This window comes from Saccoglossus kowalevskii, chromosome 9 (genome assembly GCF_978046115.1).
Source record: "Saccoglossus kowalevskii chromosome 9, keSacKowa6.1, whole genome shotgun sequence".
NCBI classification, from domain to species: Eukaryota; Metazoa; Hemichordata; class Enteropneusta; family Harrimaniidae; genus Saccoglossus; species Saccoglossus kowalevskii.
Window position 1 is genome coordinate 11,527,029 of NC_140649.1, and position 20,473 is coordinate 11,547,501.

At 34.4% G+C, this 20,473-nt stretch overlaps 1 protein-coding gene across 6 annotated transcripts in view; it reads right to left on the bottom strand.

The window, feature by feature from the left end:
* The window catches only part of LOC146738309 (uncharacterized), a 31,795-nt gene extending 13,027 nt beyond the window's left edge, over positions 1-18,768 (bottom strand). For 5 of the 6 annotated variants that reach the window (XR_014930345.1, XR_014930347.1, XR_014930346.1 and 2 more), the window contains exons 1-12: positions 18,619-18,768; positions 15,865-15,969; positions 13,923-14,084; positions 8,578-8,760; positions 8,193-8,375; positions 7,814-7,996; positions 7,435-7,617; positions 7,056-7,238; positions 6,671-6,853; positions 3,245-3,397; positions 1,164-1,301; positions 296-534 (exon numbers count right to left, since the gene is read on the bottom strand). Coding sequence is in view for 3 of the 6 variants with exons in the window: in XM_085503160.1 (XP_085359286.1) it covers positions 296-534; positions 1,164-1,301; positions 3,245-3,397; positions 6,671-6,853; positions 7,056-7,238; positions 7,435-7,617; positions 7,814-7,996; positions 8,193-8,375; positions 8,578-8,760; positions 13,923-14,084; positions 15,865-15,940 (1,866 nt within the window). In the remaining 3 variants the exon portion in view is untranslated. Of the gene's footprint in view, positions 1-295; positions 535-1,163; positions 1,302-3,244; positions 3,398-6,670; positions 6,854-7,055; positions 7,239-7,434; positions 7,618-7,813; positions 7,997-8,192; positions 8,376-8,577; positions 8,761-13,922; positions 14,085-15,864; positions 15,986-18,618 lie in introns of all 6 variants that reach the window. The other variant, XM_085503159.1, reaches the window with a different exon arrangement.
* Positions 18,769-20,473: the final 1,705 nt, after the last annotated feature.

The following is a 20,473-nucleotide window of genomic DNA, read 5'->3' on the forward strand; positions in this document are numbered from 1 at the left end:
ACATCATATATAATATGCATAGGGAATATCAGTTACAGAATGAGATGGATGTATATATAAAAACTTTAGGGTTTTGATCAGCAATAGCAAGTATATATACTAGTCCTTGTTTCCAAATAAAACATGCTTTGAATTTATTGATAAAAGATAATTTTTTATAATAATTTGTTTTAGCACAAAACAATTCTTGCAGTTAATTGATTTTGTGTCTATACCTGAATAGAGCACAGTTGTTGAATAATTGTGGGTAAAAATATACAATTTTCTGCTTTTATTCGAAAAGAATAGTACTTACTCTAACAATGTATTCAGTATATGCTAACAAATTTGTAAACAGGTAAGTATAAGTAGCAGTTTGGTCTGATTGTTTGGCAAGCTCAATGTGAGACTTCACATCTGATCCGTCAGATTTTATGAAGAGATAAAGTTCATATCTTTTTGTTACACCACGTGGATTAATCGGCGGGTCCCATTCAATAGTCAATGCACTATCTGATGTATTATGAAAACTGGATATCCTTGGTTTGTCTGGAACTGAAATATAAGAATAATTTTGAAAGTTATTTCTGATTTCTTTCTACTATTAATTTGGGACTATATGATTCTCTGTTGTTTATTTATACAGTTGTGAATAACCAGATGATCTGAATATCACTGAATACATATTCCCTAAAATTCATACCATCACATACTTCACAGTTCAAGTATATAAAAGTACAAGAATTGCTCTGATGATGAAATGTGTTTCACAAAACCATTATACTCTTCAAAATAGAATTTTCAGAACATTGGATAAAGCTTTAAAAGAAGCTGTTTTAGCGCACCAAACATTATTGTAGTAAAAGTAATTTAAACACTTTTGTTACATGACTATTAATATTAAGCATATTGTAAAAGAACATGTAAATCATATATTAAGATTTGTTATGAATGTTTTGTATTTATGTATTTATTATTTGAATTTATTATGATGCAAATAGAACACTATTTTAAAGTATCGTTCTCAGTCCAGGGAATACAAGTTTATCACAAGAATATCGCAAAGTATAAATGACGTTTGTAATTTGACAATGTGACAGAAATAACTCAGGACACACCAACAACACACAAAACAGAAGTTCACACATTAACTTTAAGCACCTTGAACATTATTTAAGACATACCTCCTTCTAATGTCCGAGTATTGGTCTTATCCGAATATGAACTTTGGTCGCCTACTGTATTGACAGCTGCCACCCAGACTTCATATTCAGTATATGCCACCAAACCAGTAAGAATTATGGTCTGTTCAATACCATTGGCTGATAGACAATATTTTGGAAAGAAATTGAAACATTAATACTGAAAAGATGTTGTAGAGATGCTCTCAAAATTTTAAAAGTTAAGGATCGTCACACATACTATTTGTTTGTTTAAGCAATGTTCCCCACCAAGGGCGGTTATACCATGAAATATTGTTATTGCAATTATAATATTGTATTATATCAGCATTATTTTCATATAGTTCGTAGTTTGAACTATGCTCGTCTCATTGCAGATAATTTGTCTGATTTGATACCATCAAAATAAACATATTTACGAAAAATGTTAGTTGCTGAACAGCATATCTGGCACCACAGTGAATTTGTTAACGGTAGTGATGCTCACTCGAGCAAACACATGCAGACAGCAGTCTAATTATACTGTTAAATGACTTTTGTTTTTATCAAACAGTTTACATATTATATTGTCCATAATTATGGGTCATATATAAGCTAAATTGTGGAAGATACTGAATCAATATCAATATTTGGTATTCATATTCTGGAGCATACTCCAAAACCATAACCCATGAAATACAGTGCAGTATATGCTTTTTTTAACAATGGCTTGCATACATTAAAACAATGTATCATCACTTTACATGCCGGACACAAGAATGTGTTGAAGAAATACAATGTCATGTATATAAAAGGTTTGAATACCGAACTGACCAAAACCATTTAACTAATATAATAGCCATATCAGGTCTAGCATTATTTCTATTCAGATTTATACACAGTTGTATTGAATTATTATAGTTATTATTACAAACTGTATTTTGGCTTATTTGAGACTCCCATGAATACAATAACAAGTCACCCTTACATGTTTAATACATATCAATTTAGTTGATCAGGATTATTTCAAAGTGTGTTTGTGCTGCTTTCGCGAGTTTAGCTGTTTTCACCGGTTACCCGACCAGCGTTCCACAGCAGTTCGCACCAAGCCCAAAGGTCACATCGCATAAATGGGTAACGTAAATGATAATGTTAATAGCATATGCACAGTTATTTTTGCTGCCAAAATATATATCAATGTAAATAATACATCATGATGTATAAATGATTATTATACATCTGTCACCATAACGCCATAAGTTACAGCTTGCCGTAATTTTGCGGTATTTTACGGTGTATTTTTATTCTACCGTATAAGGAAATGCGAATTACAAATATGGATGCGTAAGCGTCATCTAACAATAAAAACAAACATGGCTTCCACCAGGGTTTGACCGGACTCCACACAAAGAAGTTTGCTGAGTCTATTCTAAACTTTTTGGATTTCAGCATTTTGATGTATCCTTGGAAGGAAAAGACTCAAACAGTACGCTTTCGCATCGACCGTCGCTGCGCGTCGGTCGTTACTCCCGCTGTACTGTCTTCGTGCATACTTTGAGGTATCTCGTAATAACCTCATAATATTAATTTTTTTCTAATTTTTTTCACCATTTCTAATCAAGTAATGTTCTTAACAAAATTTAATGTCATCTGTTTTTTTAACAAGGTTTTAGAAAATACGGGACACATTCTTACAAAATTCGAAGTACAACTTAGAAGCTAATATTCTCGATAATCAGAAAACCCAAGTGGCAAATCGAAAATAGAGAAAACTGTAACAACATGAAATAAACACATCTGACAAAGGTCCACTCAGGTTTAATCAATTAAGCAAGTTGTTTGCTCGAAAAAGTGGAAAATGTAATAATTGACAGATAATCACCCAATAAACAGCTCCACTCATATTTGATGACAGCTGAACTAATATATTGTACTTTCACACTAGCATATGTCTTAAATTTTCTAACATTCATACATGGATAGTGAAGGTCTAAAGTGCTGACCTCATAATTATAACACCTTACATATATATGATGTATATGGTACTATCATTGTATTACGAGATGTCTTGAAGTAAACATACTCTTAAAATTCAGATAACTTACTTTGTTTTTCCATAGTATTGCCACCACTAATAATTGAGTAATAAACTATGTAATAATCTAGTACTCCATTCAATTGTACTGGAACTAACCAAGTGACAGTGATATCACTTTCAGAATTGGCTACCAATATTACATTCCTTGGTGGATCGGGACCTATGGCATTTGAAAGAATAATAAGAACTCAGAACCAAATTTAAAATATCTTACAACCTGTCAGGGAATTGAAATTGTACAAACACTGAATAACATTGTTTTGTATGTATGGTTTTTTGAGAAAAATTCCAAAAGATTTTTTCGTTTTTTTTCGATACTTTATTCCATGTTGAATTGTGTGAGTGTGTGTGTGTATGTATGTGTGTCCGCCTTTTCCACTGATATCTCAAGAACCATATGTTGGTTTTTGATGGAACTTGATACATAGATGCTCTGGGCTAATGCGCAGATTTGATTAGGTTCTGGTTAAAATATACGCATATTTATCACCTAATTTGCTTGATAATTAGCTAATGTTCGGCTTTTTCATCTATATCTCAAGTACTAATCATCACATGTCAATAAAACTTGGTACATAGATGTCATAGGACAATGCACAGACCATATAAGTTTGGGGTTCATAGCCATACATATTAATTGCCTAATTTGCATAATGATTAGTCAATTCTCGGCTTTTCCACTGGTATATCAAATAATAATCATCGCATTTCAATGAAACTTCGTAAATGGATGCTCTCGGTCAATGCACAGACCAGTTTAGATTTTGTTTAAATATGTGCATATTAATTACCTAATTAGCGTATTTTAGGATATTCCATCAATATCTAAAGTTCTAATCACATTTCAACTTGGTACATTGATAGTATATGACATTGCGCAGACCTTATTAATTTTACATTAAGATATGTGTATATTAATTACCTGATTTGCATAATAATTACTAAACAAGTCATCAAGTCAATGACAAAGTCCTCACATAAACATATATCACATAAACAATGACATATTTTGCTCCCCAAAACACCTTTAAAGAGCTCGTACACATTTTCCGTTTTGCATTTGTTGTCCATTGAAATAGATAGTTGCTTCTTTTGATTGAAAATGTTATTTGAGATATTTCTCATGTTGTAGTCATGCCCACCGAACTTGAAACAATTAACTTTTCCCAGCTTTCCGACTGCGAAAAGTGAAGCTGAAGTGAATTTGCGCCATCAAACGCCAAAATATGAGAGGAAACCATACTTGTGCGCTATACTTTTATAATACTGCGTCATTCAACGATTTTTTCAGGCCAGCCTATGTTCACTGTGTCTGCTTTCAAATAGAGAGGAACGTCGAGTAAGTGTTTCAAATATGTTGGGAATGTGAAAAATGTTTTGTAGAGACCATATAGTTAGTGTTAAGTAAGAGGTAGTAATGATGTGACGCGAAAAACGAGCATCGGTCAAACAGGAAATTATTACATTCACACGTTGGTAATTGTTTTTAATTTTGCTGTCTAAAAGTATCTGAAATGTTTGGTGATCATCGTCCAAATCATACGGTACCGTGTCTTCGACCTATAGGCCTCCACACGATACCGTGCGGGATCTCATAGGCTAATTACCTATCTTAAGCAGTGAGATCTAATTGGGCGCATTTCGAAATAAGGCTCCCAATCAGCTTGGAAGTATCAAATTATAAAACAAAATTGCACTTCCTGTTTTTGTTGCTATGAAGACATCCTTCCAACACAAGACTGCGTCGATTGCCTATACTTGATGAGGCTTCAGGGCACCAACACCGAAAACTTTCGCAATGTTATCATCACAAATATCACAATTCATGGGCGCCGCCATTTTGTAACACGCAAACTGATTAGACAATGCGCCGCCATTTTGTAACACGCAAACTGATTAGACAATTGTCGTTTTGCCAAGGTATGTTTAGAGGTTTGGCCGAATAAACTTAGACCTTGGCTAGCGAGAATGTTTGGTGTTTGGTGTTGACTTTTGTGATCTTTTCTTGCAATTTGATCTGCATGATAAATGGGCTATCAATATTTTGCGACCACGTATATTTTAATGTGATGTCGTAATTATGACAATCACGCTAACTCAAATCACACTCGATCTCAATTACTTTTGTTTACCAATCAAACCATTAATGCACTTGTCCTCGTTGTGACCTTACACATTCACCCATTTCGACAGGATGGATGATTTCACTCGCACACGACTATCATTTAGTAACTGTGATTTATGAATCATTGACTCACTGTATATATTTTGATTATTTCTCTAGTTTAATTTTTAGAAATATATTTTATTTAATTTTGAATCTTTGTTTTTAATTAGACGAACAAAATCAACTTAGACATAGAGATCGTGGAAAGCTTATTGGTAATAGCACTTCAATCGACTTCATCGACCACTATACAAGTGATAAACTGTTCTGTGTTCTTTATGATCCACTCTTCTTTGAAGAAAAAATACATGAGTGGCAATTTAGTCAAAGACGAGAAAAATGAATAAGAAATGTACCTTATCTACCTTAGCAAGTTCCCTTACATACGTCACCAGTGGTATTTGAGAACGCAAATGAGAAGCTAATGAGGAACCTCCATCGTTTTGAAATACATAAAAATAAAATTGGCGTAGATTGAGATTGAACCCCGTTTCTTCATTTAAAAAAAAATATTTTGTACTTAACATAAAAAATAACTATATTAATGTACAAATAAATGATTTTGAGTCAGAAAATAGCAGGCATTTCATAACACCTATATGTAATGTATTGTGTATTACATAAAATATGAATGAAATGGACTTATGCATTGCCGAGAGCTGGAAAAAACAACGTAATATATTTTGCATTGCTCATTTTCACCCTTTTTTCACCAAAAAAATTTACACATTGACCCAAAAAGACATCCTTTATACACATTGATTGTAAAATGTTGTCTATGAAAAAGTTTGGCTAAATTTGTTCAATGCAAGCCGAGAAAGGGCAACAACACCAAAAATGACACATTTGAACCCCAAATCAAACATGCACTGATCCAAAAAACAAAATTGACGTGCATATGTATGTTTTATTGATACACCTTTGTAGCGAATCTTGATAAAGGCATTATGACGTGGCAGACATTTTGACCCAATGTGACCATAAATGACCAAAAACCCTTAATGTACATGAATCAGAAAATTAAAAAAAAGTGCACATGTAATACTTGGTACATCATATGTGTGATTATTATTACACAATTCCAAGATTGATAAGATTGATATGTCAACCCAAACAGAACATTGTTGACCAGGGCAAATGAATATAATTAAATAAAGATCTGAATAATTTGATAATAGTAAACCAATAATGAACAGTAACTAATAAAATAACAAAGAATGTAAAAGTACACACACATGCATTATTTCCAATGTTAACATAATTTACCTGTACATGTAAACTCAGATCCGCTCCATTCTCCAGTCCATAAACAAGTTCTGGACGATGATCCAGATGAGGTATATCCAGTATCACAGGTGAATGTACATACAGTGTCGTAATCTGTTCCTGATTCTGGTACACATGTCATGACACCATTTGATGGGGCACTAATAGCTGGACAAGTCACAACTGCAAAGAATGAATATTATTATACAAATGCAAGGTTGATATGTCAACCCAAAGAGAGCATTGTTGACCGAGGCAAATGAATATTATTACCAGTATAAATACTTGAATAAATTGATAATAGTAAACCAAACATGGACTAATAGAAATTACCAAAACTGTAAAAATACACACATTAATTATTTCCAATGCTAACATAATTTACCTGTACATGTCAAATCAGATCCACTCCATTGCCCATTTGATTGACAAGTTCTAGACGATGCTCCAGGTGGGGTATATCCAGTATCACAGGTGAATGTACATACAGTGTCGTAATCTGTTCCTGATTCTGGTACACATGTCATGACACCATTTGATGGGGCACTAATAGCTGGACAAGTCACAACTGCAAAGAATGAATATTATTATACAAATGCAAGGTTGATACGTCAACCCAAAGAAAGCATTGTTGACCAAGGCAAATGAATATTATTATAAATACCTGAATAAGTTGAAAATTGTAAACCAAACAGGAACTAATAGAAATAACCAAAACTGAAAAAATACACACATTAATTATTTCCAATGCTAACATAATTTACCTGTACATGTCAAATCAGATCCACTCCATTGCCCATTTGATTGACAAGTTCTAGACGATGATCCAGGTGGGGTATATCCAGTATCACAGGTGAAAGTACATACAGTGTCGTAATCTGTTCCTGGTTCTGGTACACATGTCATGACACCATTTGATGGGGCACTAATAGCTGGACAAGTCACAACTGCAAAGAATGAATATTATTATACAAATGCAAGGTTGATACGTCAACCCAAAGAAAGCATTGTTGACCAAGGCAAATGAATATTATTATAAATACTTGAATAAATTGAAAATAGTAAACCAAACAGGGACTAACAGAAATAACCAAAACTGTAAAAATACACACATTAATTATTTCCAATGCTAACATAATTTACCTGTACATGTCAAATCAGATCCACTCCATTGCCCATTTGATTGACAAGTTCTAGACGATGATCCAGATGAGGTATATCCAGTATCACAAGTGAAAGTACATACAGTGTCGTAATCTGTTCCTGGTTCTGGTACACATGTCATGACACCATTTGATGGGGCACTAATAGCTGGACAAGTCACAACTGCAAAGAATGAATATTATTATACAAATGCAAGGTTGATACGTCAACCCAAAGAAAGCATTGTTGACCAAGGCAAATGAATATTATTATAAATACTTGAATAAATTGAAAATAGTAAACCAAACAGGGACTAACAGAAATAACCAAAACTGTAAAAATACACACATTAATTATTTCCAATGCTAACATAATTTACCTGTACATGTCAAATCAGATCCACTCCATTGCCCATTTGATTGACAAGTTCTAGACGATGATCCAGATGAGGTATATCTAGTATCACAAGTGAAAGTACATACAGTGTCGTAATCTGTTCCTGGTTCTGGTACACATGTCATGACACCATTTGATGGGGCACTAATAGCTGGACAAGTCACAACTGCAAAGAATGAATATTATTATACAAATGAAAGGTTGATATGTCAACCCAAAGAGAGCATTGTTGACCGAGGCAAATGAATATTATTACCAGTATAAATACCTGAATAAATTGATAATAGTAAACCAAACAGGGACTAATAAAAATAACCAAAACTGTAAAAATACACACATTAATTATTTCCAATGCTAACATAATTTACCTGCACATGTCAAATCAGATCCACTCCATTGCCCATTTGATTGACAAGTTCTAGACGATGCTCCAGGTGGGGTATATCCAGTATCACAGGTGAATGTACATACAGTGTCGTAATCTGTTCCTGATTCTGGTACACATGTCATGACACCATTTGATGGGGCACTAATAGCTGGACAAGTCACAACTGCAAAGAATGAATATTATTATACAAATGCAAGGTTGGTATGTCATCCCAAAGAGAGCATTGTTGACCAAGGCAAATGAATTTAGTTTTAGTTGTTTAAATCTGTGCATGTTATTTACCTAATTTGCATTTTCTCGGCATTTCCATATGTTGACCCAAAGAGAACATTGTTGTCCAAGGAATGAATATTATAAATATTATTATGGAAGATGTGGTTCCTTTGATCCTACAGTAATATCTGATGCCGTATTTGAAGACTGGTTAAATATTTTAGTGTGTGGCCTGAACTATTTATTTGTGCTCACTATATATGCATGTTAACATCTCAACTATGGCACATTTCAATGTTGTTCTTACAACTGTTTATGAACACTGGTCGATAACCTAGTCAGGTTAATTTTTGAAAGAAAAACAAACTATAAGCGTGAAAAGTTGCTACAAAAACTTTCTTAACGTTTTTTTTAATTAAATATAAGGAATATCATCAGAAAATAAGAGAACATGAAAGCCATTATTTTCAAGATGACTGCCAATATTGAAAATGGTAAAAGTCAATTAATAATTACACCTGTTTTTTAGAGGTCAAGATGGTAGTCAATACATAGCAATTTTTTATATTAGAATTGTAGTTGTATGATTAACTATCCATCTGTATGACGTTATTTTTTTTTCAGATTAAACGTTGAGTGCAAGTAGCGACCACCAAGAATTGTGCTTCTCAAATTCGTCAAAAATATGCAGATGGAATTAACAAAGCAAAGACACCAATGTTGTCATGGCAGGCACTGAAGTACACACAGACTGTGATATACAAATCCACTAATTGACACATATTCTCACTTGACGGTTGCTATGCAAATCCAAAACTAACAGACAGACAGTATGTTTCAATTCACTTCTTCACTAATAAAACAGTACTATATAAATTGTGGCAAAAAGTCTGAACAGGCAAATTATTCATGACGAATAGTGAACAGTCACCATGTTTTCTGATGCTTCGATCCTCACTATTTTATTTTTTTGGTTAAACGCATTAAGGTATGGTACAATTAGATTAATATTAATATAAACTAAACCATACCTCCCTCAGATACTAAACCTAAGCTACGCAAAACGTATTAATAATTGAATTAACTATTAATATAAATTGTGTTTTCTGAGGACTATGAAAAAGGTCCTCGGAAGGTGTGTATGTCCTCAGAAGTTGGTATATATCTGTATTTTGGTCTTCGGAACATATAGCAATGCAAGTACACACACACACACACACACACACACACACACACGCACACCCATACACACACACACACATACGTACAGACAGGGTAACTGCAAAGACTCCAATTGTGTCCTTCGCACACGGGAGTCAACTAGCAACAGATATTCTTTCTTTTTTTCAGGCACAATATTCAAAAAAATATGTTAAATTTTTTAGTAATGTAATTACATTGTTACAGATTTTTATTTGTATTCGGTTGGAACGATGTTTCAGGACAACTGCACAGTTCAGTACATTAGAGTTATGCCATGGAACATTTGCATGTAGGCCGGCACATTAGACAAGTTCCTTGCATGTCCGGGAAAAGAATCCATTTCTGTCCAGCATTCAATGTCCATCTCCAGTCACTGGGACTAGTAGCTACTGTTTTGGTACCAAACATATACTACTTGACAGGTTGTGTTCAATAAGTGTAGCTCTTGTTGGTGATATGCACTCAATCTGGCAATTTTTTGAAACATTCCTTGTCTGGTTGACTTGGGTACATTTACTTGATCTGTCATAAAAGTAGTATGACAAACCTTTCAATCAGACACATTCTTTCCTCTGAGATGGACGGAAGTGTTTGAGATAGAGCCACAAATGTGTCTGTAACAGCAGGAAAAGCAGTCCATGTATCCCAAACTGTTTCGTTTCCAATGCCACACTAAATGAGAATGATATGTCTCAACCAGTAAATGCATGAAAATATAGAGTGCTTTTATTTATAAGTGTACAAAATTATGTGCAATTACATGAATTGGTATCATGTCAGTTTTGAGTAAAAATATTAAAACACAAATATGGTAATGGAAGGGTCGAATAAAACCACCCTGTTTATCCCTGTTCTGGACATGTTTATAAATTACGATTTCTGGTTTTTAGACTATCAATTCGTCAAATTTTATCTAATCACAAAATAACACAACCTATATTTAATAAGAATTGTGCTTTTACAAATAACATGATGGTTGAAAGAGGATAACAGTTTCTTTAAGAACATGTTTGGTAGTCAAATATATAATGACAAGACAGAACATAGATCTGGAACAATATTGAGTGAATATCTAGCAGAGATCAAGTTACCTAACAATAGTTACTGGGTATATTTAAATCGTAATTAAATAATTACTACACGATAATCTCAATACTTGGTATGCAATCGAAAATTATAATACATACATGTATGATTTTATATAGGTATATTGGATTGGTATATTGTATACATCACTGAGCCACAAACATTGCCAGCACTAATCACGAGTAAGATCAAACAGTTGTTTTTTTTATGAAAGGGAGCAACAGCAATTACCATTTCCAATAGCTGTAGAAAATAGTGTTTAATAATTGTGGGCATACATGTATGTCATCTATACTTGGACACATTTACCCAATTGGATTCAACCACAAAGAGCAAATGAAACCACAACAGATAAATAATGACATCTCATAATACCAGAACCCTTCAGCGTTCTCCACTCTTTAAAATAGCTGGTATGTAATTCACATGCAACTGTGAAATACAAGAACATGCTATGTTCTCAAAAGATTCACCATAAATAAACAATATTTAGAAGTACGATATTTTTCCTTTAGGATATATGAATATACTTGCCTAGTGAAATGAAATTTTAACAACAGTAATGGTACTTGACAAAAACTAATTTGCATATCACCCATGCAATAATGTTTTTGGCATTTTCACGGTCGATATGCAAATGAACATGGTATTTCCATTGGCTACTGAACTATTTTCGTCTGCTATTTTTATCCGGTTCAAATCGTTCAGCCACATTTTTGACATATCAGGTGTACAAAACATGGAATGCTATTAAGATTGGGAGAACTTAATGTATGTTGATCACCTGGAAACTGAGTTTTATAAACTTTCAAGGGCTCTTGAAAGATCCACCTGCAGTAAAATTAGCGATAACTATGGAGCCGCAACCGCCAACATCAAGATACCAGGAGATTTCTGCTGGCGACGTTGCGGCGTTACTCAGTTCTAAATGAAGTTTATTAACGCCAAATGAGTAACGTTTTAACTGGTAACCAAGACTCATTCAAACCAAGACCGGCAAGCAATATCGATATCACAAACGAAGTTGTAGCGTGCAGCTAAAGCGACGACCGCTGTCAACGAAAGTCATTCTGTCAGTGGAGTACCACATTTACACGGCATGTTCGCCAATGCACAATTCTGTGGAGGAACTTTTAACTTCAACATATAAACTATGTATCATAGTCGTCCAGTTCAAGTTCTGGTTCTGTCGTGCCCCCAACTAAACGTCCACGAGTAATTTATTTGGACAGTGACTCAGATTAGACGTATGATTATTTTATTTTCACACAGACTGTGACACACGTTCTACACTGACACGTGTTGCTAGGGCGTACCCCTATCTTGGATTATACTAATGGGCAATGGGGTTTCCGACCTAAAATTCCATCCCGGTTTGTTGCATGTTCTTTCTTTAATATGAAATAATCAAATATGGAACATATGTAATAATAACAGAACCCCACACCCTCTCCGTGGCTTTCGTTGTGTATGGAAGGTATTTTCACTCGAGATGAGGTGTATTCTGCTGTACTTTCACTCACGAACGGCCGCAGGATATACCGCATCACTCGTGAAAATATCTTCTGTCATAGTATGAGATTACTAAAATAATGAAAAATAGGCAAAAACAGAAAAAAAAGTAAAAGTTAATATTACTGACGGCAGGCATTAAAATGTAAAATAAGATCCTGCTTCCTGACTTTTTACTTATAAACTGTGCTACTGGTATAATAATGTTTTCATTCTGAAAACAAATTTATTGAACAGATAGGTATGCAACTCATTATACAATGTTATTGTTGCATTCCATCAGAAAGTGCATTTCTACTCCATTAGACCTTTGTTTATTCACATCTCACAAACTCTTTTGTTTGAGGTGTATTTAAATATGTATTCAAATACTCGCAGTAATATGCAGCAGCAATATTTACTGTTTTCACTGTTATAATATGCAACTTAGATGCTAAATCGCTAATGAATATAGTCTAAAGTTAGTGAATGAGGTAATAGACTTGAGTTTGTGAATTATACAAGGTGAGGAGATCGGTCAAAACATCATTAATGTTAGTAAATGCTCTGTGGTAATTTCCAATGGTGATCTACATGTATCTGTGCAAGGGGGGAAGAATTGTATAGTTCTGAGCAGATTGGTTATTGCAAGATGTACGTTGGCGTGACAAAATTGGTAAACCAGATGGGGCGGATACATATATGTATGAATGAATGGTTTGTTCAGTCGCATATTATTAGATTTTTTGAGAATACGTGTAGAAATAGTACAGAATAAAAAGTGATGTTATTATGGGGAACAAAACCATATTTAAACTACACATAGAGTAACCTGTATATGTAAGTTTGATAGCGATGATGAATATTTTTGGAGTTATCAAGTCCACAAGAAAAGTTTATGACAATGCTGGACAACAACAATGCCGATGATGCCAGACAATTTGCCACTACCTACAATTATAGAAGAAATGATTTAAAGGTTATTAAGGTCTTTGTAATTTAATAGAAGTTAGAATTTATGAGGTTGTATTAAACTTGAAGCTGAATCAATATAAATTGCAGCAAATCAAAGACAATTGCTGTATAGCTTAGACACTGGTTCCATACTTTTGGCATTTACTACCAGTCTGTTACTAGTAACCTGCTGCACAAATACTGGAAGCTTTAATGTAGATTTAGAAGTGAATAACACAAAACTAAAGATACTGTATCTTTGTTTTAATTTGCACTATCAATTTGTTTTTGTAAAAGTTTCATTACAGTGTTATTCTATTCAACCATAAATGACAGTTATGAACAAATATACTATAATACCATAATAATTATACTCACCACTACAACTAACATGGTTAACTGTCCATAAAGTACCATTACAAGTTGAAGTCAATGTAGATCCATCTAAACATATGTATGTACATACACTGGTATCATTTAAACCATCAGAACATTCCACAGACTGTGTAAACTGTGTAGTTGGGAATGCAGTACATTGACCTGAAAATAAAACATACTTATTACAGTGACTGATTTAACCAATACAAAGAACATATTTGTATATAATATACCTATTACAACTATACTGTAAAATACTTTATTTTAGCTGGCATTAATTTTCGTTGAAAAGTGTTTTTGAGTGTTTTGAATGGAATTTATTTTCACTGATTTCTGACATACAAGTAGTATATTGTGTTTATTACCGTAAAAACTCGATTAATTCACGGTCTCTATTAATTTGCACACCCATTTTATTTTCGAACGCTAATTTTTAAATGTGTCCTTTTAATTCGCGGCGTTCAAAAACATGTTTAAAATTGTATCCTATTAATTCGCGGGCCAGAATAAAGTGGATAACTCAGAATATATTGCATGAAGACATTAAAAATATACATTTTGTTTGAGCTTTTATGTTATCAGTACTTGGTGTAGCTGCAATCGCAGATGATCTCCGTCATCACAGCCTTTCAGTTAGCAAGCAGTTTAGGTTCGGTAAAGACTTGACCTGAAAAAAATCATTCCCCCACGACACTACAGATGTTAGGCAATATTATTACTCAGTCCATAAAAATCCATCGGTTAGCACATCGATTACGATGGAAATTTTTCGCCGCTGGTCCACAGGGTTGCATCGAGCGTGTGTCCGCCATTATTCTATATATGTCATTTAAGTAAACCGCCACGTTTTTGATTGGTCGGGCGATTGACCTCGTGTCACATTTTCATTATACCGGATTCGGTAAAAAACCACAGGGTTAAGCGGTCATGTACGTTCTATAAATCTAACCTTGCACACATAATCTTGTACTGACGTATTTTTGGTCCAAGAAAGAAGTTCCTTTTCATTTACCCCCAGTTAACTCTTCGCATCCATGGTATTTGGGAGAGTTGAAAGATTTTTTGAACAAATGACAAGTAACTATATTGATTTGCGTCAAGCTGGGTGGCCCGAATTTAAATATCAGTGCATGAACTCTGGAGGTCATTGCCCAATGCCACACGTAATTCAAACGCGTGGTTAAAAAAAAACTAATTATCATGAAAGCAACACATTACGAAGTTGAAATATTCAGAGCCGGTACAATATTGTAAACAAATTTGCGTAATGGGAAAAGCAGTGCACTAAGTAAACGACGTTGATATATTCAAAGCCAGTACAGAGTTGCATACAAGTTGCGTAATTACAGTACCTTCGGATATAATAACAATTTTACGAGATTGAAAATGAATAAAGAAGAAACTATTTAACAAGCAGCCTCTCGGCTGAGATAGCTCTGCTGTTAGCAATGCACATTTCAATTAAAGAACTGAAGATATCATTGGAAAATGAACAAATCTGATAGAGGTCTACCTGAGGTACCTACATGTATAATATCGAAGCAATCGGACTTGTGTTTTTTAACAACAAGTCGAAAATATCACTTTTTACTTTTTACTTTTTGTGTTTAACTATGTGAATCACAGAGCATCACAGAAATACAGACACGGTTTGGTCTTCCGATAACGATACAATACACAATTAGTTTAGAAATTCACTTTCATACAAATTAGTCAGCAAGGGAGCATAATTCTATCCCAATTAGATGCCGATATTTTGTTGAACAGTATATCCTCCAAGCTCAACATACATGTCATGTTAATCAGAAATTCTAGCATGCTGATAATTCCACCTTCACTGTAGAAATCTTGCATCAATCTTGTTCTTAACTTTCCATAATAATAAGAAACATTTTTATGAAAAAATGTTGAAAAATATATTGTGTGAATCACCTCGACTTACCTTTTACGTGATGTAAAGATATGAATATAACAACAATTGACGTCCACAGGTAAAGCCAGTTTAGAGACACAGCCATAATGTATGTCTTGAGTTCTTGTGAATTTCCTGTGGAGCAAAGAACCTATTTTGGTAAAATGCAACAATTAATCAGTTTACATTATGTTATAGTGTATGAAAAATATGTGACAGTTAAGGACATAACAGGTAACAGTTTATAGACATTGATCATATTTGCCAGAATAAAAACAGAATGCAAATAAAATGACAGAATTAAATTACATGTATACATGTTTATTAGTAAAATTATAATTATTTAGACAAATGATAAGGATAAATGATCATATTAAAACAATTTCAACCTATCACTTGAACACTTGTAAGTATGTTATATTGTAATGCTTGATGGATTCTCAGACCTGTCAAAGGTTAGGTCTAATCAGTGATTGATATCTGAGTTGACAGTTGGTTTTGCACAAGAAAATTCCAATCACTACCCTTAATGCCTGAATAAATTGTTGGATTTAGAGCAGATTTATAATAAATTATGATTGCAGTGATAAATGGTGCTTTATAACAATACATGTACATGGTACATTCATTTTTCGACTTTTTTTGTACTTAATATTTACATTTTTGACAATCGTCATTTTTTAATGAGCGATAATTTAGTCAGTCACTATTTTTTGTTATAACACATCACTCGTTAATACTGTACCATAATAGGTCAAAACAGGATCACCTGTTATCGGCTAAATTACCACAGAAATTACTAGTTCTCTAGTACATCAACTATTGCCCGGGGATGACGTCACTCGTCATCTGATCGTGTGATTTCCAATATGTCATCTGCTAGTTCGGTCGTTGATATCAATGGTCCGCCTCGATAGACTGGACGATTTATCTTCAGTTCAGAAGAAGAAATTGACTCAATAGTAGAAAATAAAGATGCACTGAAGACGAAGGATGTAATCAGGTTTTCTAGAAGCGTCCCTACATCGTTTTGTGAAGAAATCGAGAAGTCGAGAAGAAGACTGCAGACGATCTATGCACGTTCCACCGGCAATTCTATGTGTAATGTGTTATAAAACACATATTGCATGGTCTAATTCGGGCACTAGTATACGTCTATTTTCCCCTCGGGGTTGTGGGGTACCAGCAATACCTGCTATTGTGCTTAACATCGCTATGTGCTTTTTTTACAACTTAGTTGTCTATTCCAGAATTCAAGCTTTTCCACATAATTTTTTTAACCACGACATTTTACCAACAGCGATTTGGGATAATTGAAATTTGATTTACCCTTCTTCACAGCGCGAAACCAATATTTGTTTTTGATTTTAACAAGACATATCATTAAAAATTGGTGGGCTGATTTGTTATTTGTAACACGGTATTTTATTAATGTTAAATTGGGTGATTTCTATGGATACTCTTTTCGATTGCAAATGCAAATGGCGACGTTTTGAAATGACAATGTTCACTATTCAGTGCTACAAAAATCTCTTTATATGCAAAAATTGAAGCATTGTTATACACTGGTGTATCGAATAAAGTCATTAGTTGTTGTATAGTTGACTTGAATTGTTATGAACCCCCAATAATCAGAAATATCACAGGTTTTTCGATCAACCACCTCAATATGAACAACGCCGTTTTGACAAGATTTGTTTAGCGATGTCAGCATGTTGGTATGTGCTGATTTTTCCCTATTAAAACTAGAAGATGAACATGATTCCTGATATTAATCTTCACATAGCAGTTGGTAGGCTGGTTTTGATATGTACCGGGGTTCAATAACGCAAAATTTCATAGTGCTAATTTTGTTTACGTTGTAGTTGCCTGTGATTTGAGGTAAAAGTATTGTCATACATGTACAATGAGATATCGCTTTGTATGACAGTAAATTTGCCCATTTTAATGAGTATTCTGATGGTATCGTAATCTGTCTGACTTCCTGACAACCTCACCCGGGTGTGAGCGGTTTGTTTACCCACAACATGGTTCAAGACAAAAGGAAGCTAGCTATTTCCAGATCGGGGATAGAAGGACTGTGATGTGGTCTGTTTTAAAATTTTGCATTGGTTTTCAGTTTACTTGTTTTGTTTGAAATCATTTCTTCAGATAAATTCACATACATTTACAAATTATGAATTTTCTAATAAAGTGTTTTTTTTTTCTATTCTATTCTACACGTATTTATTCTATCCTAAATTCTATTAATAGTACCAATTTACAACTGGAAAAAGCTAGGTACCTTGAACACTATAACTGAATATATATATATTTATACAGAAAACGTGAAATACAGATATGTCTGCACAACACAGATCGCTTGATTCGTATAACGTATAGTGTGTTTAAAAAAATAATGAGATAGTAGTATTTCTTAACACAGCCAACAATTTATTTCCCCAAACCACAGCCACTCTATATCGATCCATCGAGTTTACAAAACAAATTATAATGGAGGCCGGGTGTGGTACTTATCTTTCCTTGTTAAAAGTACGAAACCATTGCAATCCTGGCTAACAAAAATATCGGCATATTTAGATTAAAACGTAGACAACAGAGTGGACTAGTGCATCTAGAATACAGTACATTTACGTATCTATATGTAGCCATATTCTGAGAATCCCGCAGACGATTTTCTAAAATAACTTATCACGGCCACTGAACCAGGAAACGAAACCTGGAAACAAAAGTTTGAAAGTCAAAAATCGAAAGGTTGACATTTAACATAACATTAAAACTTACGTGTGCAACTTTTCAGATACACTTCTTCTACGATATTTTCAAAGGACAGTCAAGTGATTTAAATCGTCCAGTTATCTCATATCTCGAATGTTATTTAGTATTTACCGCAACTCCGAACGGGACCCTACTTCCTCGACGCCGCCATCTTGGTTGTGTACTGGAGCTTGTCAACACTTTCATTTCCTCGTACAGCGCCCTCACAACAACTCGTGCAAAATTAATCTGTGTTGTTTTTATCTGAATATCCTCGGGGCGGGGCTACGTCACAGACGTACCATGTTGCTAAGACGCGCACCACTGTACCATGCATTTCTATGGGCTCTTTGCGCGCTGCTGTGGAACGCCGGTCGAGCCGGTGAAAATTCGAGAAAACAACACAAACTCAACTTTGAAATAATCCTGAACAACCAAATTTATATATGTTACATACGTAGGGCTAATCTTGTTACACTGTTCAGGGGAGTCTCAACAACCATCCCCAAGTACCGTTTTCTGCGAGTTTTTGGCCTTTGTTTTCACCGTGAGGCGGTGAAAATGCCCGGATGTCCGCCCCGAGGATACATAAGAAGCTACAAGGAAATTGGAGCATGACATCAACCACACTTTACCACCAATCTTGTAAATTCGGGTAAACTTACTATCTAGGGATCTCGATTTATTAGATCCAGATAATTTGTTTTTCGTCTATAATAATTCCCCAATTGGCATTCATATTAATGGTCAATTGACTAACATTACGTTACGCACTGTGCTCGGTGATTATTTATAAAGACGAAGGTAATGCCTTTGTTGCGCTGGAAGTACATGAGTTTTGAGTTAATAAACAACACAGTAACATCACCATGTTTCATCGGTATAGCTTTCAGTCACTCAAGGGCGTCGCATGTATACATTTAATATGATTCATAGCTGGAATCAAAGGCAATTAAGATATGAAAGTATTTTTTAGTACAATTTAACATAAATTAAATAATAAAAAATATTGAAAGGTAACATCGCTTCACATGAACTGACAATTTCAGTTGTGACTAGATTTCTACTAAGGGTCTATCCCATGTGCGCCTATATATGACAGCCGGTTTGAGTCAATATAGGCCAACTAACCAGCTAACTAACAGGGTAATAATGTGCAGCGCCCTCAAGCATGGCGTCGTCAAAGATTATACTTATTTATTATTATCATATTCGATTGACCGTGATCCTAGTCTAATGATGAAATTTTGTTCCGGGGAAGGTGACCATGGGTGATGCAGTACACGTGTGTACGAGTCGTGGAACTTTTGGAAATGTTCTTGTATTATTTTACAGCCGTTCTGAGAATTATTCGGAGAGACAATTAGCAATATATTTGGAATTTTGCAAAACACTTGGGTCTTTTCCAATCTAGACTTGATGGCGCCGTTGTATTGGCAGGCCCATAGTTGGGATCATTCCACCATTTTGCTAGATGCGGGTAAAACGCTGTTTTCAAAACGACACGCGTTGATTACCATACATTAACAGGTTATATGTTGTATATGCATTCAAAGTATTATTTTAAATTGTTATAACCATCTAAGTCCACCTGACACTACAGAGCGCAATTTACAAAACAACCCCCGAGTGTTCAGTAAGCCCAGGTATTAATGAACTCGTCGTTGGCGAGAAGGCTCAAAGTAGAGTTCCTTAGCATTGGACGCGCTGCTATTTCGCGACAGTTTTGAGCCAAACTAAAAATTGTTTTTACATTACTGGTACATTATGTATCAAATTCAGATTTTATACCGAAGTGGGAGAGTAAGTCGGGGATACACTGACGGAAAACTTGATTATAACGCTTTGATGGCCTTTGTCAACTTCAAATGTGCCTTCCTTG